Source organism: Gallinula chloropus, assembly GCF_964237585.1.
Source record: "Gallinula chloropus genome assembly, chromosome: 12".
NCBI lineage: Eukaryota > Metazoa > Chordata > Aves > Gruiformes > Rallidae > Gallinula > Gallinula chloropus.
The window spans coordinates 10,448,642-10,476,617 of NC_140097.1; the positions used below are offsets into that span (position 1 = coordinate 10,448,642).

General features: G+C 37.8%; 1 protein-coding gene across 1 annotated transcript in view; it reads left to right on the forward strand.

The window, feature by feature from the left end:
* CACNA2D3 (calcium voltage-gated channel auxiliary subunit alpha2delta 3) overlaps positions 1–27,976 on the forward strand; it is a gene marked incomplete at both ends in the record, with an annotated part of 428,879 nt that overhangs the window by 120,628 nt on the left and 280,275 nt on the right. The window contains one exon of the mRNA XM_084269585.1: positions 8,708–8,767. Coding sequence (XP_084125711.1) covers positions 8,708–8,767 — 60 coding nt within the window. The remainder of the gene's footprint in view (positions 1–8,707; positions 8,768–27,976) is intronic.

Sequence of the window (27,976 nt, forward strand, 5' to 3'; positions counted from 1 at the left end):
GGTTCAAGAAGACTGTCAAGGTCTTGGGTGGTGTTTTTCAGTGTTCTAAAAGAAAACTGTATGGACAAAATGACATTATAATATGAGGGATTTGAATTTAGAGGCAACTTTCTTCTGTCATTTCCTAGCTTAGTTTGGCTTTGCATCTGTGCTTGAATTCGAAAGTGTGGTGTTTTTATTATGAAATTACAGAATATAACAATGCTAATGCTTATTTATTTAAATTCTCAGGACAGTTATTGAGAGAGATGGAATATTTGCTATAGTATCTTCACTGTGTCCCTGTTTGAAACTGGCTGCATATATTGAAGAGACACTGCCCCTTCATTAAGTGATTCTTCACATCTTTGCAATAATATTTGCCTCACTATCTACCTTAGAGAATTCCTCTTGCAACAGGATGTTGGAAAGTTTTAGTTGAAAACTCAGAGCATGGCTTTTTTTTAATTTAGTCTGTCTATCTGAAATCCTGGCAAACAATGATCCAATTGACTTCACTTGAGAGAGACTAATACCTACTGTTTTCGTGGCTTGGTTTGAAAGCAAAGCCAAGGCTCAGTGTCTTGTGATTGAGTGCTGGGCTAGGCAATGGAAATAAGTTCCTGCAAACTCTGGAACTGACCTTTGTTTTGAGTAATAAATCTTGAGGGTTTTCTGCTGCTGTTGTATGATAGTAATCTGGTTGGAAACTGGAAGAAGGACAGTATATCACAGCTGATTTTGTTGAGCTAGACCACAAATGGCAAGCTGAATTTGAATTAACTTGGGGATTGAACCTTAGTGCAGAGGTGAAGAAAAAGCTGAGAGGGGGAACAAAACAAAGACAATTGGTTTCACTTGGTGCTTCTAACTGTAACCAAAACAGAAACATCTCTCCTAGTCCCAGGACTGCTGTGAGGGCAAAATGCTGCCTGAAGACTTCTTTCCCCTATTGAGTGAGCATGGAAATATTTCCATCTCTCTTTACCTCATTTATGTTACATGTGGCGTGGGCTTCATCTCCCTTACCTTCATTCATATTGAGTTAGACATCTAATGAAGAAAGGAATAAAGGAAGAGCTTGAAAGTTCTTTGTGTACTTCATGATGTCATTTAGAATGGGACAAGTATCATCTTTGGAGTTTTCTGTCTCTACATACGAAGGATGTTTAGTTAACTTGTAGCAAGACACAATTAACTCTGAAGTAGCTGAGGTTAGGTGAGATAAATCCTACTAATGGAGAATTTTGCATTAAATGAACTTGCATGAAAAGTTAACCCGAATCTTTCTTCAGCAATATCTGCCAAGCATCCAGTCAGTGGTGTTGAGAGCTGTCAGAGCTGAGGGACAACTACTTTTGCTCATACATTGTGTAAGTTCTCCCTGTACTCAAATGCAGATGGACATTCTGGCACTGTACAAACAGGGTAGTGACTGTGACAGGTAAAGTATGTGGCCTGTAGTACCTTAAATATGTGGGGAAGATTAATAAATGGGATATTTTTACATAGTGATTTCAGAACAGGGGATGGGAATAAGGCTCATAATGATACTTCTGGGTTAGTATTGAATCATATATGAATGTCTGTGTACATAGGTGGTTATTCAGACACCTAATAGGACAACTTTACTAATTATGGTGTGATGTTGCAAGTGGAAATAAAAAGATACATGAAGGTATTTCCTGAGAATTAGCCAACCTCAGAAGAATACACGATTGATGTGAAATGCTGAAGGACCTTCCCCCTGGCTCTGAGGTAGGAGAGGTGGCTGAAGGAGCTGCTTGCTGCTCTATCCCAGGCCAGAAAATTCCATTTTAAATAGCCCTGAAACAGCTTTAAGTTGTCTGCAGATGAACCTGATTCCTGGATAGCGAGACATAAAAAATTAAAAGCTTGGAAGAGAACCCTCTTTAGCACATTACTCCTTTCTGCTCTGCAGTAGACATAACATGGTAGGAACAGATTTGATAATCTGCATATTTTGTATCTGATACATTAGCTTTGTGCAGCTTTGAGCACTGCAGAACTCAGGACCAGACAAATGTGTTACCTTCTCCATCTGCAGTCTTCCTTCCATGCCATGGCAATCTCCAGCTGCCGCAACCAAATATAGCATTGACCTAGTTAAGTTAGAAATGCATCTAATTATTCTGGGATTGTCTTAGCCACTCTCACTGTTGTGAGAGTTTCATGTACCTTAATCCATTTACAGTTTCATTTCTGTTTGTCCAGCTCTTTGCCAAGCTGAACTCTTTATGTTGCTTCAAAAAACCAGCTAGCAATCTAACAACGATCAACCTGAAAATCTGCCAGTCTTGAATGAATATAAGTGGATAATTGAAGTTATTTACAATAATTGCTAGGCTTTTAATTTATTTTTGTCTTTTATTTATAATTTGTGCTTTGATGCAGCACTTACTGTGACTGAGCATTGTGTAGTGAGTTGTTGTAGTGGAATTTAATATTAGGCATAGAGCAGTCTTTTTTTTTTTGTATGTTCTAAGTTGTAAGATTGATATCTGCCTTAAGATACAAGCACTGGGAATACTAATATCAAGATAACTAGAGCTAAGTAATTTTCAGTCTAAAAATTTTTCTTAGTCACAGCAACAGCAATTTCAGTAATATAATTTCCCAGAAAATACCCTGTAGCTGTGGAGAACAGAGGGAAATAAAATATGTGGGTGGGCTTTCTAAAAAAGACTGCCCATGTCTCCCTCTACCCCTGCCCTCCCTCCCCATCACAAGGAGAACAGCCAAATTGCAAGTCTGTTGTCATTGGCCTGTCTAAAACCACGTGTGTTCCTGATGGTAGCAAATATTCCTCCAAGGTCAGCATCAATCTCTGATACCTACCTTGATTCTCCATTGGTTATGGCGAGCATGTGCAAAGCTATTTGCAATGAAATAGTGAGACCAAGAGGCCTGTTTGCACATCGGTGCATTTGTTGCCCTGTTACATGATACTGGTTTTGAGCATAGGAAATAATAGGAGTACTGATGAACAGCATCAAATATTCCCTGTTGGCTGCTTTACCTCCTCCACTAAATGAAATGTGAAAGAAGAAAACCCCAGAACTCTGGTGGAAATGAGGAGGACTTGTGGCAGAATTACCAGTCATGCCAGAATATTACCTAAGCTCACTTAATGCTAATAAATCTTGTTCTTTCCCAAAACAGCCCAAGGTTTTCAGAAGTTTTCAAAGCACCTGCAGTCTTGGTTTCTTGGAAAAGAAATTTCTTTTTCACTTCTGAAATGAACCCCAAGATGGGGAAGTCATAGAAAGGTACCTGGGTAATGTTTTTGAAGTTGGGTCATCTATTACTGAGTGCTCCCACATGCACAGCATGGGCTTCTCATGAAGAAGCCGGTGAAGAGAATTGCTCTGATTTGAAACACAAGTGCTGGTTTCTTTCCCAGGAACATACTCAACTGCTGAACTATGTTTTAAATAGTTTTCTGGTTGCACTTAAGGAAATATTTTTGGCATATTCACAGCTCAATTACTACAAATTTTGGTTGGAAATTAGATGTTCTAATCAATAGTAAGGTTATTAAAATTGCACCAAATATTTCACCCAAAAAAGGATAACTATTGGTTATTGTAAGTATTTTCTATATACAGAATACTGCTGGTTTTTACTTGGTAATGTACCAGAAATCTTGCTGTAAAATATGAAAGAAATAAGCTCCTAAGAACAGGATTAGTTGTCTTCTGTTTCAGTACCTGCTATCTTTATTAATAAAGGTTGTTTACATTTGATTGAGATACAAATCCCTGTTACAATTCCATGCCTAGGAGTCTGGGACAGAGGTTTAAAGTTACACAAATCCCTGGCTTTTTCCGTACGTATTGGATTTCAATTTTTTTTCATGATAAATTTCAGTGCAGTATATTCAGAGATTTTTCTTGGCTTTAGACTTTTTACTATTTAATAATGATGGATTTTAATTACTTCCAAAACACATCTCAAATGAACCCTGAAGTTCTATCCAAGACTTGTATAGGAGGTGAACTTCAAACAGATCTGATGTCATGGGAAAATGATAAGAAAGTGTTTTAGGGTTTGAGGCTATGTTTTTCTGTTGGTTGAATGAACTCAGATGCTAGGATATCAGAACATTCTACAGGTTTATCTGCACTTTTTTTTTATGACTGTGATATTCCACTGCTCAAAGCAGGGTCAGAACCGGTGGCCCTTGTCAGGCATACTCTGGGTGAAATTCTCATAGACCTAAAATTCTGCATTGCACAGGACAATGCATTTCTAACAGCTCAGACTGGTGAGACTGACAGTATATACTGAAAGAAATGTTAAGGCATAGTCTAATGAGTTTGGGAAGAATATGTTAGTAAAAGGGCTGCTGATAAGCTCACGTGTTCTATCTGACAGACCTGATGCTGTGCTGCTTGGTTATTTTTGGAACAGTGAGGCTTGGGCCTGGGACTGAGTAAAGAAGGAGCATCTACAATTGAGGTGGTAGATATTTCATTTTCTGTATATAAAAATATGGATTATTTTGGTGTATTTTGAAATTGAATTTTATTATGATGAAATTATGGCATATAAAATATGTTATGGGCTGAGATAACATCAGTAACTAGTTGGGTCTAGTTGTAATTAGGGTAGTGTAGTCTATCATTTTTTGAAATTTGTAGCAGTTTGGTTTGGACAAGCAATTTTTAACAACGTTTTTGGATTTATGTGTAGCAGTTGGTTTATCTTAGAAAAATAGAAAAGAAGCAGTGAAATATAAATGTGCTTCTTCAAGATTTGATAGCTGAAAAGAGAGAACAACATAAATTCAGTCAGCATTTATGGATAAAGGTTAGTGACCCTCTGCAGTTCAGGAGTTCAGAAGCTGTTTCAAACTTTGTGTATGGAGGTATTTAATTTAGTTTTAAAATGAGAATCTAATGAAGAATCATTGAAAAGTAAACTGAAACCCTTACAAGGCACATGGAAAGGGAAAAGATCTCCTCAGAACCAAAAATGAGTACCCAACGCTCTGGCTGTTTGTGTGGTAGTTTTTCCTCAAAATTCTTATTTTCTTCATTTATTTTCACCTTTCTGTATATCTGCTCCATTTCCCCTTTACCTTCTCTGATTCTGTCTTTCCCCTCATCTATTCTATTTTGTTCACATTTTGTATGCTATCTCTATAATAACCGAACTTGAATGAGAATTTATCTGGCAGATCAGTACAATGGAAATTAAAATATCATTTGTCAAGAAAATTACCCTATTCGGAGATAGCTCAGTGATTTATATTTCCTTAAACATTATTGAGAGGAAGCAAACATTTCTTTTTCTTCTCTCAACCTTCTCTACATTATCCATGACCTGCTAAAAGTACCAAAAGTTGTGTTTTGGTGACCATTTGCTGGGGCTGGGTGTGGTATTTCCATCTCCTGGTTCATGCCCTGTTTTTATCCATACTGCATTGTGATATGCTGGACATGTGAGAATTTTTTTTGACCTAAAGATTATATGCTGCCCCTGACATGTCTGCGTGTGCACATGCAAACACCTTGCCACACGTAGAGCTAAATACTCTTAAAATATGGAGCCTTCAATGGTGTAACAATGCTCACTCTGTGTTCATAATTCATTCCATGTAAATGCATATAGACAGCTCACAATTCCCTTCAGGATAACCACAGCTTGGTAAGCATTTACTTGCTACAGCAATGATTTTAGAGCATGTTTACCCAAATGACAATATATTGGCACATGTACTAAGAGTGTCATTACAAACTATTCAGTTAAAGTCGCTAATCATACTGATGTTGAGAACTATTGCTATAGAACTGTTTAGTCATTAAAATATTTTGAAATGGATTTTTGGCCTCAATATAAAAATGTTGCAGTATTACATGTGGTTTTTATATTTTTGCCTCCAGAGTGTTATGGAATTCCTTGCATCATTCTTCATCCTTTTTGGGGTCGTCTTGAAAACACAAAAGCAAAAAACCCAAACCAAAACCCCAAAACAAAATCAACAAAACCAACAACAACAGAAAAGCCCCAAACATTTGTATACAATTTCTTAATGGTTATATCATCTGTGTGTATCCACTAATACGACATTTAGCAATAGGCTTGTTACTAGCTTACCTTTTCTATAGCACACTCACATTTCTCACCGTTTCCTTCATAACGGTGTTGAGATATTTAAAGCAAATAATGGATAAGGCAGTTACATAGAAAATGTGCTATATGCTTATGTAGTCAATGTAGCAAAATTTAATTTTTCTTCTAAGATATGTGAAGGTGAGGAGTGTAGCATGCATACATGTTTGTGTCTTCATTTTCAAGAAGAATACGTGTCTGTAGGCTCTTTGCTTTTCTGTTGTGCTGCTGTGTCCTGCAGAGAATGTCGCGGAGATGTATGTAACCTCTTTTTTGAAGAGCAAATTTGACAACTGAAACCTTAATGAATGAATCAATAAAGTACCAATCAGTACTTTTCATTTCTGAGCTACCCTCCTTACCTGATGGTTCTACTATTACCCGTCTTATGTTTTTCTAGCTATTTCTTACAATAAGGGGATAAATCTTAGTTTAAATTTATTTCACTGGGGCAAAAATGTAATTGAAACACATTGAGATCAATACAAACTATATAAGAAGCCATGAATTATTTTTCTAGCTCACTAGGTACTAGTATCTAGGCACTAGTATCTCATGAAATACCATAATTTTTTTCCAGTAAGTAACTAAGTACTTCAGCCCAGAAAGAAAAGCATGTTTCTGCTTTCCCTTTATTCATTTTGGTATGAAGAATTTCTATTGACCTTGCTTTCAATCCCTCCCACCCCCAAATCATCAGAATCATGATCTTTTAAATTAGATGTGTACAGATTAGTAATCCAACTATGGCTTTAATATTGCAAATTACACACCTGCAGAAATACATTGAATTAGAGTAGCATTTGCATAAAATGCCTTCTTTGTTTGAAAAATGAGGGCTATATTTGTAAAATACTTTCAGCAGGTCTAAAGATGGACTAAACATGCTGAAGATGGACTTCTGAGACCATCCAACTGTTTAAGAGACTATTTTAGTTACTGTGAGGCTTCCCCCTCGGAATAGCCAGTTTGTGCTACTAGTTTGGGTTTTTTTTAAATTCTAAATGGAAATAAAATTGTCAGTCAAATTAATGCTTGATAACCTTTCAAATGGCAAGGTCTGTTTTTACTACTATTCATACATTACAGGAGCATTAGGAACAATTCCATACAACTTTGTTGTTTTATTTGAAATACTTCGTCACGGCTTCCCCTGACGTAGCCTGTAGCTGGTTGTTGGGTTCTTGTACACATACATGTGTTTGCAGGAAGAAGAACTCATACATTCAGTTCTGGTTTGATTTGCCAGGATATGGAGCCATTTCAGTTCTATTCCGGTTTATGTCAAAAGGGCTTGCTAAGATCAGCTGGGTTTATGTGGGACAAGGGTTTTAAGAGTGCTAATAGTCAAATGATAGGGATGTGCTCGCAGAACAGAACTCTGGGAAGGTGGACTGCATCTGCTCTCTCTTGCTATCTCTATCAATTTAGGCATCAGTTTTTAACCAAATCTTTGAGATCTGTAACTCTGCACTAAAGAAAAAGGCATGGGAAACCTTTCTACTGGGGTCTGCTGAGCTGATGTAGAAGCCCAGAGGATGGCAGTGGGTTTAGTAAGGCTCAACTGTGGGTAAGCTATGTGATGAGGTGGAGATGAGGAAAGAGAGGCTGTGACTCTTTGCAGACCTTGGTGAATGCAAATGGTCCCTGTAAGCAGCATGGGTTTGCTGTAAACTGCCGGGGTTTTGTTGAACAATTTGTTCTGAATTGGCAACCAGAAATATTCTTCTTGGTTCAGTTTCCATTACAGTTCACATTTTATAGCAATCGATACAAATGCTGGTTCCATCCTGATTTATAAGACTGGATAGCAGAGAATACATTTCTGAAGAGGGAAGCAAATGTGTGCATGACTGTCCGCTCTGCGTGTCGTTAGTGAGAGCCTGTCGCTCACGTGCTTCTCTATACAAAGTATTTGAAAATACACACATGTCCCAGTGGCTGATTCATCAAAGAAAATAAAAGTAATATGTTGAGTATCCTGTGGCAGGTCATTCTTTGATTAATTTTGGGTTGTACATTCATGAATGTTCAGGTAGACTAAAGAAAAAAATAGGAGGAGTTACTTCCATAGTTAAAATATTTAGAACTATAAAGATCTCTGGATAAAAAAATCCCTTAGAAAGGATATAATATATTTGCATGAGAGAATGTCTGCAGCAAACCCCTATATGAATTAAATTTTTCAAGTAGCTGTGTGTTGGTGCTACCCTCTTTTTCCCTTCATCTGACAGTGGTAAGGAACAACAACTACTACAGGGAGTGCTGGTTATTATAAAAAAAAAAAGTGAATTACTGTCATTTAGTAAATATTACTTCTGCAATTGCAGAAAAATGTTCTTGTGATTATACATCACGTTAAGGTAGGGTGTACAACACTGCAGATCTGCTAAGTTAACAAACATAGCCTCTGTTTTTCTAATCTTTTATATTTGTATTATTTAGAAATTCCTTTTTATTTCAGTTGTTTACAATCAAGCACGTTAATAGGCAATATCTCCAATTTTAATTGTAAGAAGAGGATGAACATTTGGATTTAACGATGTTACTTGTCATTTCAAAAATACACCTTTTTTTCCCCTTTTTTCAGCGTCTTGTTGAAGCTGCGGAAGATGCTTACCTGAAACATGAGTTTGATGCTGACTTACAGGTAATTAATAATTATTTTCTGAAATGTTTATCATCTGAGTATACTATAACATTTTTTAGAATGTCTTGCTTGAATAACGGCTATAGAAAGCCAAGCATGTGAGTAATAGAAGGACACTGATTACAGAAAAAGGAATTGATGAGGGCTGGCTCAGTGTTGCATTTGGTGGTTGTGTGTTGGGAGACCAAGCAGGTGGATTTTACTCTTTTAGAGATTTCATTTAACCCCCCTGCGTGTCTGCTTAGGTCAAGATTTTTAAACACAGTAATTAGCAATGTGCTTCATTGTTGTAGTCTGCTGGCAAGGAGCTGTTCTGTGGAGAGTTGAATTTGCAGATGGGGTGGGACCCACAGGGATGGGATTAGAATGACCTTGATTTGTGCAAATGGTTTGTGTTTGAGCCTGAGTCTAGAGCAGACACCATTCTTTCCCTTACCTAGAAGCCCTTTGAGCCATACTGTTACTGGCTCAAAATGTGTCCTTTAGGCTTTAACATGTGAGGGCAAGGTACCATAGAAGCTCGTGGTTAAAAATGCTTAAAAGACAAATCTTTACTTAAAACAGACGCATAATTAAAAAAAAGCAGGTTAATTTAAAACCAAGTAATCTAATAAAAAATGGAAAGCTTAATAGAAAGTGTTACTGGATACTTAAACGAATAAATACCTCCTTACCTGTAATGAATTCCTGTATCCTTGGTTTCCTGAATGCTATGTAAGGTGGAGTTTTGTTTTGTTTACTTTGTCTCTAACTATCTAGATTTAATTTTAAGACCTCCTGTGAATATTTGCCATATGTCCATTTAAATTTTGAGCTTGAGCATTAAGGGAAACAGAGACTTTTCCCGTAGACATTTTCCCATGGATGTCTCTAAGACGTACACAGATCAGCAAGTTCTGTTTTCAGATTTCACCATGGTTACTTCAGTCACCACAAAACATTTTTGTTTATTAAAAATATGATGCAAATTGCTGATCTCTATCCAGAAAGGGGAAAAAAGAGTGAACTACGTAGAGCTAAGGATTAAAAAAAAAGTTTAGAAGGCTGCGGTACTGAGATCTCTCAGCCCGTGTTTGAGTAAAAATGAGAGCATTTGAAAGGGATAATTCATATTATTGTTGTATTCAATGAACGCTGGCTTCTCTATTCAAATGCTGTAGAGCTCTATTACATTCCAGCCTTGCAGAGGTGAGCTACATTTTATTTTTTTGAACTTTAAGCCTTGGCGAAATAGGAGCTATTGTCTGAATAAATCAGAAACACACTTCGTAGAAGATATTTTAGAGGGCTAGAGTAAGTGCTGCTTCACGGCAGGATGGTTCTCACTTCGAAGAAGTCCTTCATTTGCTGAGGCTTTGAAGATATTAACACTTTGAGGAAGCCAGTTAAAAGCCATTTGTGTCAGCAGCATTAACAGGACAATCAAACCTTTGTGTAGAGCTCTGTTGTTTATTACTGTCACGGTCCATTAAAGCTAATCAATTGTTAATCTTGGTTTCAGCGACCCCTTTGCAACCCTTGCTGGGTGATTGTTGTTCTTTATCAAAAATCTCATCATACCATCTGCTCAATATAAAATAATGGCCAGAATGATTTGATAGTGTACATTCAAGTGGAGGGGGACAGAAGGCTTGGGTAATATACAGTGTGTATATTTCTCCTATCAAAGAGGAATTTTTTTTTTCGTGGTTTGTATTGCCTTGGCCGAGGTGTGGAAGACAGGATTAAATGCTTTGAATTAGTGGCATGTCATACAGCACTGGTCTGTGCTCTTTGTGCTTGGGATAGCCTGGAAATGCAGCAAGCGCACAAAGAAAGTGCTTTTGTGCTTTTTATCGGTCAAATGTCACCTTCTATGTCTTGAGGACAGTGTATAGTATTGTGTCAGCACATAAAAACGATGTAAGGGAGAAATAAAATTATATTAATATTTTTATTGACTGTGGAAAACACCAATTTAAAGAAAATAATAACTGGAAGAGCTCATCTTTTAGATCGCTGGTATTCTCTTCAGCAGTGCTGAAACTGTTATTTGGTTAGCCTAGACCTGATCCCTTCTGGGCATTTTTCTTACATTATTAGTTTGGTCCTTTACTTATTCTATAGGTATTCTAATCAATATTCTGTAATGCTGCATAATGATCCAAGCACTCAACTGTCTATCCCTGGACTGAATCTATTGGCACCACTAGAAAAAAGCCCCATGTACTTACAAACATAAATAAAATTCCCAGTGAATTGAAATAAATAAATCAAAACGGTTGATATGATGTTTAACTCATCAGCATTATATATTGCATGTTTGAGTAATGGCCAAACTTGGAATCAGTGAGAGCTGACTAAAGATTTACCTTGCTGTATTTGGGCTTTGGGTGATTCTTTTTTCTGTCAGAGATGTGAACCAAGACCTGCAGTTTTAGCAAGTTATGAGGAAATAACCTAAATATTACTTATATCTGAACTTTTAGCCCAGTCCAGGGTTTTCTTGCCTTGTGGGTAACAGGTTGCCGTGTCACAGTATTTCTATAGGCTTAAAGAATTCCTCATCTTGCTTTTTACCAGGTACTGTCTTTGTGCTTGCCTCTGTTTAAAATGCAGTAATTCTTCATGAACTTGTGGCTTTAACATGACCTAAAAAAAAAGGGTAAAAAAAACCCCAGAACAACTCAGCAAGAGTTTTGGGTGTTACAGGTTTTGAAGTGATTCTACAACCATCCTGTAGTTTTGACTTAATTGTTTGCCAGAGAAAAATGTTTGGGTAAAGATGAAAAAATCTTCTGTTAGGAGGTGATCTACTAAAACCAAATTTCAAGTAATTTGCAATCCTTGTTGTCAACTGAAATTTGGGCTCCTGATATTTGCTCCTTTTTTGCCTTTTGTATGATTCACTGAAACAGTGGAGTCTGTGTTCAGACCCATGGAAGATGCTTTGAGTGGAAAACTTTTCCCTGGAGCTGCCATAAAATAAAAAATTCTTCATGGAAAGGGTTGTCAGGCATTGGAATAGGCTGTCCAAGGCAGTGATGGAGTTGCCATCCCTGGAGGTATTTAAAACACATGTAGATGTGGTTTTAGGGACATGATTTAGTGGTTGGGTTTGGCAGTGCTTAGTTAATGGTTGGAATTGATGATTTTAAGGGTCAGTCCAATGAAAAGGATTTTATGATTCTGTATATTTGGGCATAAACCACACAGGTTTCTTCTCCCACCACTTTTCTGCAAACTACTAGAAATTGTGCAGATTTTGTTGAGTAAAAATACACCGATGTGCTACCCAGCTGCTCTTCTTATGCCGTTACTAGCAAGCAGGTACAGCACACTGACATGTGACAGCAGTTTATGCACCCAACTCCTCTGTCCTGTGGTACTATTTCTGTGGTTGCACTGGGGTCTCAGGATAGCGATGCATGGAGCATTGTTAGCAACGGAACAGCGTGAGGAGCAGATCTATTACAGTTACTTCTGGTTTTCAATAATCTCGGGAGGTGAATGCTCAGCAGTGGAACTGATGCTGAACTTCACAATGTAGTAGCAAAAGTAACTTCACTTTGTTTCTTACAGACTTTATTGATCCTAAAAGTGTGGGGTTTTCTTTTTTTAAGTTTTATAATGCTAGGTTTGTACCCGGTTTTCATGACTCTGACCCCAACGACAGAAGGAAGTCATACAAAATTGTTATGACTACTGGTTCATTGGCTGAACGGTTTCATTATACACACACATTTACAGGGTAGTTCTTTTCTCTGTGTTAATTAAGTTCATTAGTTCACTCGCCTGACATTCCAGCTGAGTTTTCTCTGCATGTGTGAGATGTGATAATGAAAAGCCAGGCTATTTCTTTTTAATAGAATCAAGGCTGGTGCCTAGTTGGTGTCACCTGAATTACTCTGTTTTCTTTTCGGTTTGTTGTAGATTCCCTTCCTTTACAGGATAGGGAGAGGTTCAAGTGCCAGTACTTTAAGATGGTTGACATTATTTCAGTTTTATGTTACAAGGCTAGAAGAGGATTAATCAACTAGCTTTTAGGAAAGGATTACTTTCTTTTAAGAATACTCTTAAAGTTAATTTAGTGGGATAAAAAAAGGAATAATGGTATAAGGCTGCTTTTCATTATTCATTTTTTGTAGATCTGTAACATATGGCTGAGTCTTAAGGAAGAGGTTTTCAAAGCTATACTAGGGTTAGGTACTGTCTGCCAGATTCTGCTGGCTGTTAACTCCTCATTGCATTTCGTGTCCTTGAAAATCTCATCCTTACTCTTAGAAGCTATAGAAAAAAATCCTGCAAAATCAGCAGATGGTTAAGGATTTTCCAGTTTGCCTTTACAGAACCAAACCATGCACTTTTTTAATACATATTTAATGATTTTCTAAAGTCTACAAAAGGTGATACTTCAAAGGTTTAAGGAGAAAAAAAAGCATAAATAGCAGAAGAGGGCTGGGGAACAAAATTAGCCCAGTTCATAAACTCTATAGCTTCTGGATCCAGTCCTTCAACTGTTGATATTATTAGGTAGGTTACTGTTGTATTTCAAGGGTGCTACTTGACTTTTAGTAACTTTGAAATTAAGCTGTTAGATATAGAACTGAATTGTAGGCATAAAAATGTAATTTAAATTGCTGTCACTTTAAAAAAAACCAACAAAATCCCCCCACCCCCTAAATGTTTTAGTATAATGATGCCATGCAAAAAATTTATAATGATGGATTGTTAAATGCTTAGGTATTTAATTAAATTTTAATGATATTGATGGTAATTACACTGATACCAGTTACTAGAAAATGCAAGGATAAAAATAACTGAGAATAGCTATATACTATGTAATTAAACTATATTGTAACAGGTGCATTACCTTCATGTTAGTATTTCAGGACAGTCTGTTTGCATATTTATTACCTCAGTAGTTTTGAATGAGGCACACGGTAACTAGATTGAAGATCTATTGGTATTAATATTTTTCTGGCTGTTAGAATAATGTCCATAAGACTGGATTGAGCTCTCGAAGAGTCCTGATCATCCACAGTGGGAAGGGAAGTCTGTTGAAGTTGGTGCACTTTGAACAAATGGCTGAAATGACTTTTTGAAAAGTGCATTTAAAATAGCAATGGAGCGTCTGATTTTTGATGGACTTCATGGCTTATTTTATCCAAGCTGCTTTACTTTTTAAATCAGAAATACATCTTTCTGAACTCCCAGCCTGCAAACCTAATATGGCATTTGATGGCCTAAATTCCTTTTCAGACTTTTTTTGCAATATTTGCAGACCGAAGTGCTCTTGGCTAAATTTGGACAGGATATGAGCAGTGTACCTGTAGCTTGCAAGAAGACACTGTTAGCTTTTAAAGTCCCTATGCAACTTGTGTAGAAGTTTCTACAAACCCTAGAAACGTGATTGCTTATGCAGTCATAAAATCTGACTCTGGAGCTCTTTCCTGAGGTGCCTCACACAGGACCTGCTCTTTCAAGGGGTTTGGCTTTGTATTCCTCTAATGCTTGTGATACTGTGACAGGTTCTTCTGTAAGGTTATGTGCATTCAGCTGAAGGCATACTTTGGGTACAGCTATGATGTGGAAAAGCTGCCAGGACCTTCATAGCCGCTGCCTTTATCAAGGAAAGACAGCAAGCATAGAAATCTCAGTGTCATTAAAAACCAACAGCAACAAAAAAGCCTCTTAAGAATTAAACTGCGGTTTGAGGGCTAAGAGAAAGGAAAGGGGAATAGAAGCATGAGCATCCAGTGTATTGCTGAATGACAAGACACAACAGGGCACATTTAAATGGTAAAAGCATCTGTTAGATTCTCTATTTGGGTTTAGTTTTTCCTTTCTTAGTTTTTTTCTTTGAGAAAATAGCTCCTGCTTTTTTTTCTGAAAGACAAAGAAGTTTCACCTTTGCACCTCTTAGTTTAAGATTATTCTTTTTAAATTCTGTGAGTTCAAGTTAAGGACTTGTCAACTGCTCTAATACCATAACTGCAACAAACTGACTTCTAGATTTTTAGCAATAAGAATAAACCCTTTCAGTGGAGAGCTTGGTAGTTTATCTACTCTGTCCTCTTTATTTGCTGAGGTTGGGAAGAGGAAAACAGATGTACAGAGAGAGAGGGATTGTGCACCTTTTGGATTATTTTAATGTCCAAGCTTTTAACTGTTTTCTATCTCTGTGGTAAGCGAACATTAAAGAGAACAAGGTTTTATGGAGCCAGAAATAAAGAAAAATGGCTAGTGATATTTTAGCTAATCTAATGATGATGAACTTCTAGATTAGTCTTCTCCCTCCAGAGTTTTGTAGAAATATTTTGAGTATTAAGGGAGATATTTTGGTGGTTTTGTAAAAATTCATAATTTCTCTACTGTAAATAATTGTTTGGTGTTTTGGTGACATTCTGCCCTTTGTAAGGGAGCTGTCACAGAACAACAGTAAGACTAAAAGCTACTCTATCTACACGGGGCTTGAGAGCCAAGGAAGCTGTGGTCCAAGTTTGCTATTGCGAATAATGAGTTCTGCTTCTGGGAAGGTTTGGCACAGAGTTCCAGGGATTCATTCTTCTGACTGTATTGATGAAACTCATCCTTTTGGTATCCTTAAAATATTAGATGCATTAAAGAGCTACCAGAAATAGTTTTCAGACAGTTCTGGATTAATTCCTGCCTATCTCTCTCGTGATAGCAATTGTTACCTTAAGTGTGTACTGAAGAACACAGTAAAAATTAATTTCTGCCCATTGAATATGCTTTTTGCCTGGTGGTATCTGCTATAATTAATTACAGAAATCTGAAACCTTGAATTCTCAAAGAACTGTGTGACTGAGCAGATAAGTTTGTCTTCCTGAGATTTTTCGTTTTGTGTTTCTTTGTCCCTGTATTATGCTTGCTTGCTACCAGAACTGAGAAGGAAATAGCTTTCTCATCCCATGAGTGTTTTCAAAATTTCAAGTTCTCTGATTAACATTGCCATACCCCAAAGCTTGTCCGAAGCCTGAAACCTCTGCTTCAGCACGACTCATAATCAAATAGGTGGGGGTCTCAGGGTATAAGAAGCCTGTTCAAGTTGCTTCTCCAGTGAATATTATATTATTTATATGATGTGAAACAACTGTAGCAGAAGAGCTGGTGAGACACTCAGCTCAGAAAAGCCTGGGCAGTCACTTTGCATCTCAGAGGTCCTAGTCTGAGTTTCTGTTCTTGGTGGATTCAGAGGGTGGATTTGAACTGCAGTATAAGGTTTGTTCTCTATGGAACGATTCCGCAAGAAAGAAATGTATTTTGCAAAACTAAGAAGAATCACAGGTCAGGTCTAGCTAACAAGATGTAACAGAAAATATTTACATGCAGACGATACATATGTACAGTTTTTCCTTTCCCATGCTCAAATCAGTAAGTATTTCCAGGTTGCTGTTTTATGTTCTTCGTAAGCATCTTATAAGAATCAGAGACACGTTTAAAAGAAATAAAAGCTGTGACTCTTGCATATTCATGGTTTAAGGTTATAAGTAAAACAGAAATTCTCATTAGGATGGTGGTAAAACTAAGTGTTTGCAACATGGCATTCTTTCTTTTATTGTTTTTGCAAAGCAATACTTTAACTTACTCCAGAAGAACAGATAGAGGAATAAGCTAGTATTGTTTGGATAAAGGGATAATGATACACCATAAGGAGCCAGTCAAATGAAAACAGATATGCTCACCTTTAAGCAGGATGGGGGGAGGGAGTGGGAAAAGAAGAAAAGACATTATGAAATGAACTTTTAGGAGGAAATCAATAACAAGACTTAATGCTGCAGCCTTAAAATTATATCAAGCTGGGAATTGTGTAAGCTTGCAAGAACTTCACTTGAGGCTTCAAAAAAATTTCCTCTTTCAAAATGCCTGGCAGCCCTTCCAAAAATGCCCAGATCAGAACAGCTTCTGCCCATGTGGCTGACTTTCCACAGTCAAAACACAGGGTGTGAGCCATGTGGGCTGTGTTTTATAGTTGAGAAGTGAGTGACTTTCCCTGCATTTCAGAGCAGACCTGTTTGGGAAGATGAGTTGCCCCCAGGTCCATGGGTCTGTGCAGGGATGCAAGAGTAGAATAAGTGAAACGATGCAAGGGGAAACTGAGGTTTGGGAAAGGCAGGCTGTGGAGGATGCAGGAGGAAGCAGAAATGGTGCAGTAGAAGGCTGTGAAGTGCAGGAAAGAAGGTTGGAGAAGGAGCGATAAATAACGTGTACAGGCAAAGATGTGAAGTGTTAATATCTTTGTGTTTCAAGAGTACTGACAGTAATCTTTTTGCAAGTCTCTCTAAAACCACTACCTTTGCTTTACAGTAAGGCTAAAATGGAGAAACCATTTTTAGCTACTTTAAAAAAAAGGTAAAAGGCAAACTCCTCTTTCCTCCAGCCTCTTCTATGTCGGATTAGGCAATTATATAAACAGTAAGAAACTGCCTGACAAAGGTTTCATTATAAACCAAAAGAAACCTTAAGAGAGAATAAGAGTAGGTAACATTCAAATACCTTTTAAGAATGGGTTTCAGAGAACTTTGGCAAAAGGAGTATATGCAGGGAGTGAGGGAAGGCTGCTGCATAGGAGATGAGGAAATGTATCACAGTATCCTTGAGATTCCCATAAACCTCAGAGAAACTCATTTTATCATTGTCAGACCTGACAGACCCGGCGCATTTAAAAATGTATCTCCAGTAGATGTTTGTGGGACTATCAGGTTCTACTTCTAACCAAGCAAGAAAGGAGCTAAAGAGCCAGAGAAAAGGAGGGATGACCATGCAAGATGAAGTTAGAGTTGCTGATGCCTAATGTCTGGCATACTGGTGATAGCAAACAAGAACTCTAGTCATAGTGGGCAGTTGTTTGACTTGTTTGTCCAGACCTATGGCCTAGAAAATGGTGATCACTCCCCTCTCAGGAAAAAAAGAGGAAAAGGGTGTGTGTGTGTGTGTAATAAAGAAAAGAGCCTGTCACCTTCTGAAAATGCTCTTTAATTAGCTTTTAACTTCTGTGCAGGAAAGGTTAGCTACTCAACAGCATGAACTCTTGAGCCTTGTGCCTTTTACCTGGCCAGCAGCATCCCTCCCCTCAGAACTGAGGGTTTTACGCTGGGAGTCAGATTTACTTGCGAGCTGCTTTAGTCCTGTCAAGATCTTGGTGAATGCTTTAACAAAACCACTCTCCTTGGTTTAAGTGATGCTGAAGGAAAGTGACAGCTCTGAGGATTTTGATCCTATCGAGATTCATTTAGAAAAATGCTGCTCTGGCTTAGCTTTCCTTTATCCATGGATATTCAGTACGTATCAGACAGTGCAAGGAGGAGGTGATGTACTGAGTCTTGTATTCTGATTTGCTAAGACTTCTGCACCACAGTCCATCAAAGCTGTGTGTTTGAGATATGTTTTGCTAGAATCACGTTCTCTCCAAGAATACTTTAAAGAATCTATTTGCAGCATCTATTTAATTCTGTATGTACGTTTAGTTTCTGATATATTAAAAGGATGAGATGCTAAGGTGCTTAGAGGAGTAAGCAGTGCTGGAGTTAATGTTTTTATTTATAAGGCTCATTGGTCAGTGATACTGAGCTTTCCTCCAGGAAAAAAAGATCTTTAATTCACTCTTGCAAAATTCAATGCCCTATTGTTCTCACTTTTCTGAAGTCACTGTTTATAACATTGCTCTCCTTTCCCCTCTGAGGAATAATATAATTTATTGGAGCAGTTCATTCATAGTCTATGTGATATCTATCTTTTGGGACAGAGATACCTTTTGCATGATGTACACACTGTTAGCTTCAAACCCTTCCTGTTTGCTTTATGTGAAAGGGTTTGTAATCAAGAATATTTATGCATCCTGGTACCCAATTGTGCTGTGCTTGCTGTTTTCTCCTCTTTGCAGAAAATTAAACTTTTTTTTCTTTTTGGCTCACACCTACCTGAAAAGCAAAAGATTTTAGAATATTACCCTATGGATTTATGATTACTAGGCAGATAGCCAGTAATAAGCAGTGATATCTGATACTACAGCCCAGACATTTTCTGCTTTTTTCCACCTTTTTCCTATTATCTTTAGGTTTAATAAACTATAAATGGGAGAAATAAATGGCAGTCCATCCTTTCTCTTTGTGCCTTTTTTTTTTTTTTCAGAGGTGCTTGGTGATGAGATTAACTTAAAGGTTGTATATTCTTCCAACCCAGTATTTAGGAATAGGCAAATTACTGAAAAGGGTGGAAGCAATCTAGGTTTATTCATTTTTGTGGAAGAGCAGCTTTTTTGTTACACAACAATAATTTTGAATGGCAATAGCTGTATTATAGATAAGGATTTAATGAACATATATGAGAAAGGCAAGATAGAAGTCACTAAGCAGTTCATAGCTTTAGATGAGGTCATATTTCTGACTTGTGTAGCATGAAAGTGAGTAAATCTTAGATGATCACAGTGGAAATATTTCCAGGCTATTGTACATGCTGCTTATTGTAGGAAAGGAGTTGCTTTCTTGCCTTCAGCTTATAAGGAAGATACTGAGTGAAAAGCAGCTACGCTTGTACCTCAGCATTTCAGTTGCGTGTATTGTTTCTTTGTTTCCAAATCTCATGTAACTGCTGACTACAGAATTAAAATACCAAGCTCATTATTTCAATCCTAAGACACAACTTGCTTTAGACTTGCGGTTGGTCTCTAATTGTAGTGTCTGTGTGTTGAGCTTCATTAACTTGAAACAGAAGGAGCCTCTGCTTTTGTGTTGAAGTTAATTAAAGCTGGTAATGATTATTGTCTGAAAATTTTCTGGGTTCAAGTAGGTTATTTTGCCTCTGCCTCTATTTTCACGCATCATTTCACCAATCATGTGGTTGGTCGATTCGTAATATACAGGATTTGTCTGAATTCAGTGAGCTATGGGGTGTTTATCATAAAAACACGCTTCCATTTTTGTTTACTGATTAGTTGAAACTTACTGCTTGTGCATTAGTCACTAGTGACTTTTAAACGGAGATATTTTGATAATTACTTAGAAAAATAAAAGCAATTATTTTTCCATGAATAATAAGTAATAGCACAGAATGCAAAGGAGAGATCAATGTCAAAGGTCAGTTACTGCCTTTCAGAGGGGTTTTTTATATAAAAAATGAAAATTTCAAAATAGGACCATTCTATGGCAACGTGTAAAAACTTCAGACTTAGAAGTACAGTCCAGTCTTCTGAGCTGTACCCTACATACTACTACAGCTTTGACTATGACTGATAGCATGAAGTAATTCTGCATGTTTGTAGGGACATACAGTTTAGTAGTGATGTTTTAATAACATCAGTGTTCTGCATTTCAACCATATGTATGTTGCCTGAGGTGCACATCTTCATCACTGGTCTTGTGGGTCATGCTGTGGAAGGTGCCCTGCTTAAAATAACCAAAAAAAAAAAAAAATCCCAAAATCTAAACACCAACTGAAAAAACCTCCTGGTGAAAGACCCTAAGATTAGGCCCAGGGATAAATAAACAGATGAAATAAAAAATAGAGGATGTACTTGCCTATGGAAAAGCTTGAAAAAAAGTGATGGTATGTTCCTTGAAAAATCAGAGGCCAAGTTTAAATGTTTTTTACGGTTAATTAAAAAAGAAGAGATTACAGTAACAGTAATTTGATTTAATGTTACATTTTCTGTGTTTCATATTTCAGTTTTGAAGAAACAGCTGTATAACTAAAGCTTTTGGGCTATTCAATTTAGATGTATTTTAAAAAAAGTCTTGAAATTTTATTCTCTGTCCAGTTAGACTTTTGAAATGAGGAGCATGTGTTCAGAGAAGTACTAATGTGTATCCAAAATGTGCCTATCAAAGATATTAGTGAAAGGTTTACTGGATATCCTGTGTCTTTGTGAAGCTTCTGCTGACAAAACCGGCTCAAGAGCTTTCAGCATCTGCAAAACTGAAGGAGGATTGAGCTGGGGTGTGTGTGTGATGTTGGAAGGAACAGTGGAAATTTTGGGTGTAGTGCTGGCACCTGAGGTTGTGAAAGTCTGTGGGAGGTCTTGGAGGGCTCCAAGGATTTTCCAAGGCTTTCTCCCAAGCCTAGCTCAGTTCTGAACCATTCTTCTTTCTCATTGCCTCCTCTCCTTTCTCTCATGTTTTCCTCCACACTGGAGTGGCCAGCTTGGTTTCCCCTATCCCACAGCAGCAGCATAGAGCTGTGAAGGCAGGTTCATGATCTCCTTTATGGCAGCATGTGCTACCCAAACTCATCTTCACTTTTTTGCCAGTGGCAACACAGTCTGCTGCCCTGGACAGACCTGGCTGTTGATTGGTCATATCTTACACAAGGATCTTTCATAGCAAGCTGTCTGCTGCTTTTCACAAGACTGTGTATTGCTTCAGATAGCTGTAAATCTTTCCCTGAGACAAGCATCATGTCTCTTAATGCATTCATGTTGTAGTTGGGATCCAGCCATTTCCTGCAAGGCAATAGTCCCATGAAGTATGACTGCGTTTGTGTCCCTGATTAATGATGAAGGTAGGGATGGTCAAAGCTAATAAGCATTTCTCAGAAAAAGGGGTAAATCCTATGTCACCTTCTGGAATTGTCCCTATTTTTATTGAAATTCCCAGGTAGATGGCTATTGAAGCTCTCAAGATCAAGTATTATTGTTCTAGAAAGGTGCAAATTTCCAGTCTTTAACTACCAACACAGGTTTTCATTTCATCTTCATTTTTTCCCTTTGTATGGGAAGCAGGATTGCTTTCAAGTCCAAAGCCAATTGAGTTTTGTTTTACGTGGGTGACTCCTACCCATGGTATGTACTTACTATATGCTAAACCATGAGTGACACCCTGGTGTATCAGGGTAGATCCAGACAGACACGGAGGAGAGTTTGCAGGATACCAAACTGATTTGTTTGCTGTCTTTTCCTTTCTCTTCAGACTGCTGTTCAACTCTACTTTGATAAAGCGTTTCTGTAGTGGTACATCCTCCAGTGAGCATCTGAGGATGTGTCTGATGCTTTCATTAGCTTTTACCATGGTTGCCTGCCTCCTGGAGTGGACTCACGTGCTCAGCCCTGTGTGCAGGAACCTCTGTGCTCTTGTCTCTAGATAGCCCTGTTATTAACTTGTGAATTTGGTGAGCTGCCCCTCAGCCTATGTGAACTCCAGAAGGACAGTATAAAATCTGTGTGTTTTGAATTGGATCTTATAATTGGTGCCATAAACAGTGACGTCATTGTGTATACACACAAATATATGATGATGAATATAGCAAAGGCAATCTTGGATGTTGGCTGGAAAATGCACACTCTAGGTCCAGATTTAACAGGAACTTTCATATTCCATTCTTGGAATATAAAGTGAGCATTTTTGTCTATTTTGACTTTTGCATTAATAAAATGAGGTCAGGAAATCTGTTTATCTTTAAAAATGTTTTCAACCCAATCACCTTGTTTTAAAAATCATTTCCGTTTGTTATCTGCACATTTAAGTAGATTGTGTTTCCTCATGATTGATTCTCTGAAGGAAAGCACTAACAGATTCCTGTAATTGATTATACTTTAATGATACATAATGGCGAGTTCTGTTTTCCATTATTGTTACCCTACACGCTGAACTGTAACTCCTGCAATACCAGAATGTATATTGATATGCAATTGATTTAATAACATTTTACCAGTAGAACTGTCCTTCATTAACTACAGATACGTCTCCACATACTCATTAGAAGTGTTCGGTCACAGGTATCACAGAGCTTGGCAGATGGTCAGTTCCTTCAGCTTATTTGAGCTGGCAAAAGACAGAGCTGCTGGAGACCTGTGCAATCATTGTTTCTGGGTTTCACGGGTGACTACAGATGGGAATTTGGCTGCTTTTACATTTCAAGTGTTTCACTTTAATTACTGGGTTGCACTTTTTTTTCTTGTTGATCGTGCTTTTTCAAGAAATGATCCTCTGCTGCTCCTTTCCACCATCCCTGCAAATTGTTTTTGTTGAATAAGGTCATTGATGATCTGAAAGCCCTGCTTATCTTCGTGTTTGGTATTACCTAAATACTTACTGATGTCCCCTGCCCACATGTATAAACTGCTGGTGTTTAGATGGAAGGTTCTCCAGCAGGGATTACCTTGCATGCGATTGCATGTGCATTTGTAACGGCAGCTAGCACATCGGAGTCCCACGCTGTGACTCAAACTCTTGCATGCTCTTTACTTCCACAAATAAATAGTGCAATCCTATTGCCACTTGGCTGTACTTGAACTTTTGGACGGATGACCTGCCCTGACCAAAAGGTTACAGGGAAAGTCTGATGAGTGATTTAGCATGTATAGCTGGTCTACGAGGGGAAAAGTAAATACATTTTTAGAAGCTCATTTTGATTTTGAGTTTTGTGGGTGTTTGAAAAAGGCAACAGCTGTTGTCTTCTGAACACTCAGGGGACACATACAGGAAACTTAATAGCTAGAACTTACGGTGTAAAATTGGTGATGTATGTTAGAGTAGATAGAAATGCACAATATATTCAGATAATGCACTGACTATGGCTTCATGTTCGCCTGTATTTTACACATTACTGAGAGTAGGCTTGTACTTTTAGCTTACAATTCTGTCAAGCTGTGCCAACAAATCTCATTCGTTGTATTGTCTTGTAAGTCAGCAGGTATGTTACTGAAATACAGAGAATAGGTGAGTTGCACTCACCTCAATTTTAAAACCCTTTCTTTCCCAGGGATTTGAATTCAAGCTTTCACATTATCAACCATATTAAACCAGCATGAGCTTTCCTAACAAAAAGTTTAGGGGAAAAAAAAAGATTCTGTTTGAATTTGGTGAATGTGAATGTCTGGCAGGATTGAATACTTTCTAAAAATCTTCAATAATTTTGCAGTTCAGTTTTATGACTGAAATTTTAGCTTTGTATTTCAGTTTAAAATCTGAAAACCAAGAATTAAATACTCACTTCCGAAGTGTATAAACACTTAGGTAAGTTGAACTCTGAAGCAATGAATTGTCACCACACACAGATTTTGTATTCCATGTTACGTACATGTTTAAATGTTTCAAAGTATATCATCGTTTAGATCCCTATTAACATTCAATGCTTCAGTTCTGTTAAATATCATCTAAACATAAATATTAGGCTAATGGCTTTGTGCATCACACTGATTGCAATTGAAAATCTTCCTCGTGTGCTGTTCTGAGCTGCTGTGAGGGTATTGGCAGCATTCCTTACCTTTGCTTTCATTGCCATCCTAGTCACAAACAGCAATATCAATTAATATGTACTTATGCTTGTGTGGTTACTGTGTGTGGATGTTATTAGAGGAATTACTTTTATTATCAGAGAACAGTTTCAGAAAGATAAGACTTGCAAATATGGAGCAGATTAGATTACTTAAATGGCCTTTACAGTGATGATATTTGAAGAATCACACATGCCTGTAGTACCTCCTACTAATTTTGGAATATAATACACAATTTCCTGTTTATTTGCTGTTCTAGAAGAAAAAATTCTGAACTATGAAGTAAAACTTGTGCTCTAGTGCTCTGTATTCTCTGCTCAACTCCACATTGCAAAGGGAACATCTACACATTTCTTTAATTTAAAAAGCATGAGTTCCTTCGTAATTAGTTGCACACAGACAATGTTCCAACTGCAAAATGATTAATAACAGATAATTAAAATGGAACCTGGATCAAGAACTCATCAAGTCTCCCTAATACCATAATACTGTACCCTTTCCTCAGCAAACAAAGTGATCTTGCCCCAGGGGATCTGAATGACTCTCAGGAAATCTGTTCCTGCAAATACACTGTCTCCCCTCATGAGGAATTTCCAACATTCCCAGTTGGGGAACTCCTTTCCAATATTTTCACAGCGAAAATATGAAACTCATAAAAGAGTATTAACTAAATTTTGGAAAATGTCACCAAATATGTATTTGATGTATGAAAGTGCTCTGTTAATGTTCTTTCTAGTTGGAAGTCAGCAGTAACCGAACATGGGCGTACATAAAGAACAGATCACTGTTAGTCCTATAACTGTGAAGACTGTGCAATTTCTTCTTGCAGATTAAGCATGAATAATTCTCATCCACTTGTTTCTATGCTGAGTTGCTAACAAAGTGCAGATAAATAGAGAATAATACCCCTTTACTTATTCCTTTGCATGTAAAACTTTTTCTTTCCCTCCAAGTTTTGCTAGCAAGATACTCGCCAGGTCCTCAATTACAGCCCAGATGATTGTAATGCACGCTGTAGAAAAGCAGGTCTGGAACATATCCCAGCTGTTGAAGGGGGATGCAGACCATAATGCTGCGAGCCACTAGATGCCACTCGTGTCTCGTCCCGGTACAACACCGAGAGTATTTATGATTGTTTAAAAAACCCGACTGCGCCCTCCCACCCCAGAAACCCCTTTTAAAGATGTTCTTTTGGTATTTCAGCTATTTTGCTGCCTTTTTTTTTTAATTAAGGTTACAATATGACCCTATTGTTTATAGTATTCCTTCCCGCCTCAGTAATGTTACACTTGTTTATAAATATTTCAAAGCTATCCCCAGACAATTTTTTTTGTCATGGGCCTCCTGCAAAGCTGTGTTGTGCTTGGTCTCTCTTTTCTCTTTGTGTGGAATTCACAAACTTCTGGCATGTGTATTCATCTGTGTTTCTGATTTCACAGCCACTTATGGTGCAAGCAGCGCTAAATCTGAATTTTAAACTTCTACATAGAATTTCACCTGTGTATTTTTCTATACCAGGTACAGTAGGATGCTCTCAAACTTCTTGTGTATTCAGATTTTACCTCCCTATTACAGTTGTCATGACATTTCCATGCATGTTGTATGTCTGTGGATGCCTATCCCCCAGTTTGCATCTTTCAGGATTTTCTTAGCCAGGTAGTTGATGAAGAGTAAATGTACAAATGCTCTTTGAGACAATACAGAAAAATTTAGGAAAAAAATAAAATCCCTATGATCTTTGACATAACAAAACTATAGTGTTCCATCTACATAAGGCATAATATAGACCTGGGGCTCAACATTGTGCATTTGGATTTCTTTGTTTAAGCTCAGAAAAAAAAAAGTGTTGCATGTCAAATGGATGCAAAGTTAAAATATTAAGTGTTTCTTCCAAACTAATCCATATCTTCAAAATAAAATACAGTGGAGTTCTGAATATTTCCATAAGAATCACTCCTCCTTGCATCTTGCAAACTATATGGAATGTAGTGGTCACTTGTTTCCATATTTTGGAATTTCTTTTAAAATGATCACTCAAAAGTCAATAAGAAAATGTCTCACAAATGTGCTTGTTTCACATGAAATGGAAATTATGTCAGTAACAATGGACAAATAAGCCCTTAGATGTTGAAAACATCAATGGTAGAGATGAATATACCCTCTTTTGTTGGTAAGATTGAATCTCTTCTGTTTGTGTGAATTTGATACAGCCTTTAATTATGTAATTTTAATGTTGTTTTCTATATAGCATAAAATAGTTTTATTGCAGTTTTAAATGGATATGTGTGATACCTTCTCTGTACTGTAAGCTACTTGTATGCCAACCAGACTTGATGGGAGTCACTTGCTTAAACTACCCAGTACATATTTTGTAAGTAACCTACAACTGCCTGTGAATAATAAGGCTCAGTGATGATGAAAAATTATAGGCATATAAAGACCTCCTGCACATCCAATTTAGTTAGATTTAAATTTATGTGGAATGCTGTGAATTGATAGAAAACTGCAGAGGGATGCATCCACTGAGAAAGCCCTTTGTAGCCTGGCTCAATTCTTAGAGATGAGGGATCCATGTAGAGAAATGTGATTGGGATGTCAAAGTGTGTAAATACAGGGAAAAGATCTCAGTGCATAACAATGTGCTTGTACAGAGGAGACTGGATTATTTAAATAAAACTAGGGCTGTCTTTCTAGAGAGTTTATAGACTGTATGCAGATAAAAAGTATTATTCTGTTCTTTTTAGGAAAAAAAAGCCCCAAAAAACTATTAGTGGTTTATGGAATTAGCAACCACACTGCATGTAGACCAAAGCACAGAGCTGAGGATGCATGTGAAACCTTAACTTTATTGCTTCCATATCTCTGAATAATAACTGCACAACTTGAAAGTTCCCTTTTTGTCATTTGCAATGGAATGATTTAATTTATTTAACTTTCTGTGATGAACGTTTAATGTCTTACACATGTAGGGAAGGGTATAGTCCGTGACTCAGCGCTCAAGTCTCATAGCTACAGTCTGTCTGCAATACTGCAGTGAGGAAGCTTTCTGTGGTCATTAGCAAATGCTGACCTCTCTGTTTATATACATTGTCTTGACCATGTAGTTGTTGAAGGGCGAGTTAAGGGGATGTGGTTAAATTAGTTTGCAATTTCATTAACTCACTTGGGACTGTAGCAATTATTTGTTAAAGGTTGCTCTGTAGATCTGTTCTCCCCTGCTATCAGGTCTTCCCTTTATAATCTATTCCCCATAAACTCCCCATTGCTTCCCTTCTTGATGAATATTGAAGTGGTGGTAGTGAAAAGAGTCATCTCTAAAGCGTGTCTTTGTGTAGCTTACCTGGAGAAAATAAATCCCTTACAGAGTGTTATTGGCTCTACAAATGGGAGGAAGCATTTAGGTTTGATTTCCCCCCCCTCCCACCAAGGGGCAATGGCTGGCAGTTCCCTTTGTCAAGAGTAATTCTGTGCCCTCAGCTGGTGAGCTGCATGTCAAGGGTTTGCAGATGCCAGTTTTGCTCAAGAGCCACCATCTGCAGAAGGAGCAGCAGCTCCTCGGCAGTGTGCATGTGCCCTTGCTTTTCCCACATCAGGACCTTTACCTCATACCCATTGCAAGCCCATTCAGTTCTGTGAGGAGTAGCTCGGCCCCTGTGCTCCCCAAGAAGTATTCATCCCCCAGCTGAACCCCTGCTCCCTACTGTATCTTCCCCCACCTCTGCCAGCCACGCGAGCAGCCCATGTTGGCTGGGATGGTGCTACTATGCTGAGGAGCAGTAAAACAGCTCCGGCTGTGCCTGCGGACAACATGCCAGGGATGGCTGAAGCCTTATCCAGGTAAGACTGAGTGCTGCTGTTCTGCTTGCAGCTATCCCTTACTGCTCCAAAACAGTTTGTGCACTGTGGTTTGAAAGTTTCTGAGTATGCAGTAGAGTGTTCCTCTGTGGCAGTAAGAGGATCTTCTCTCAGTAATGTCTCCCAGACTAGAATCATGAGCA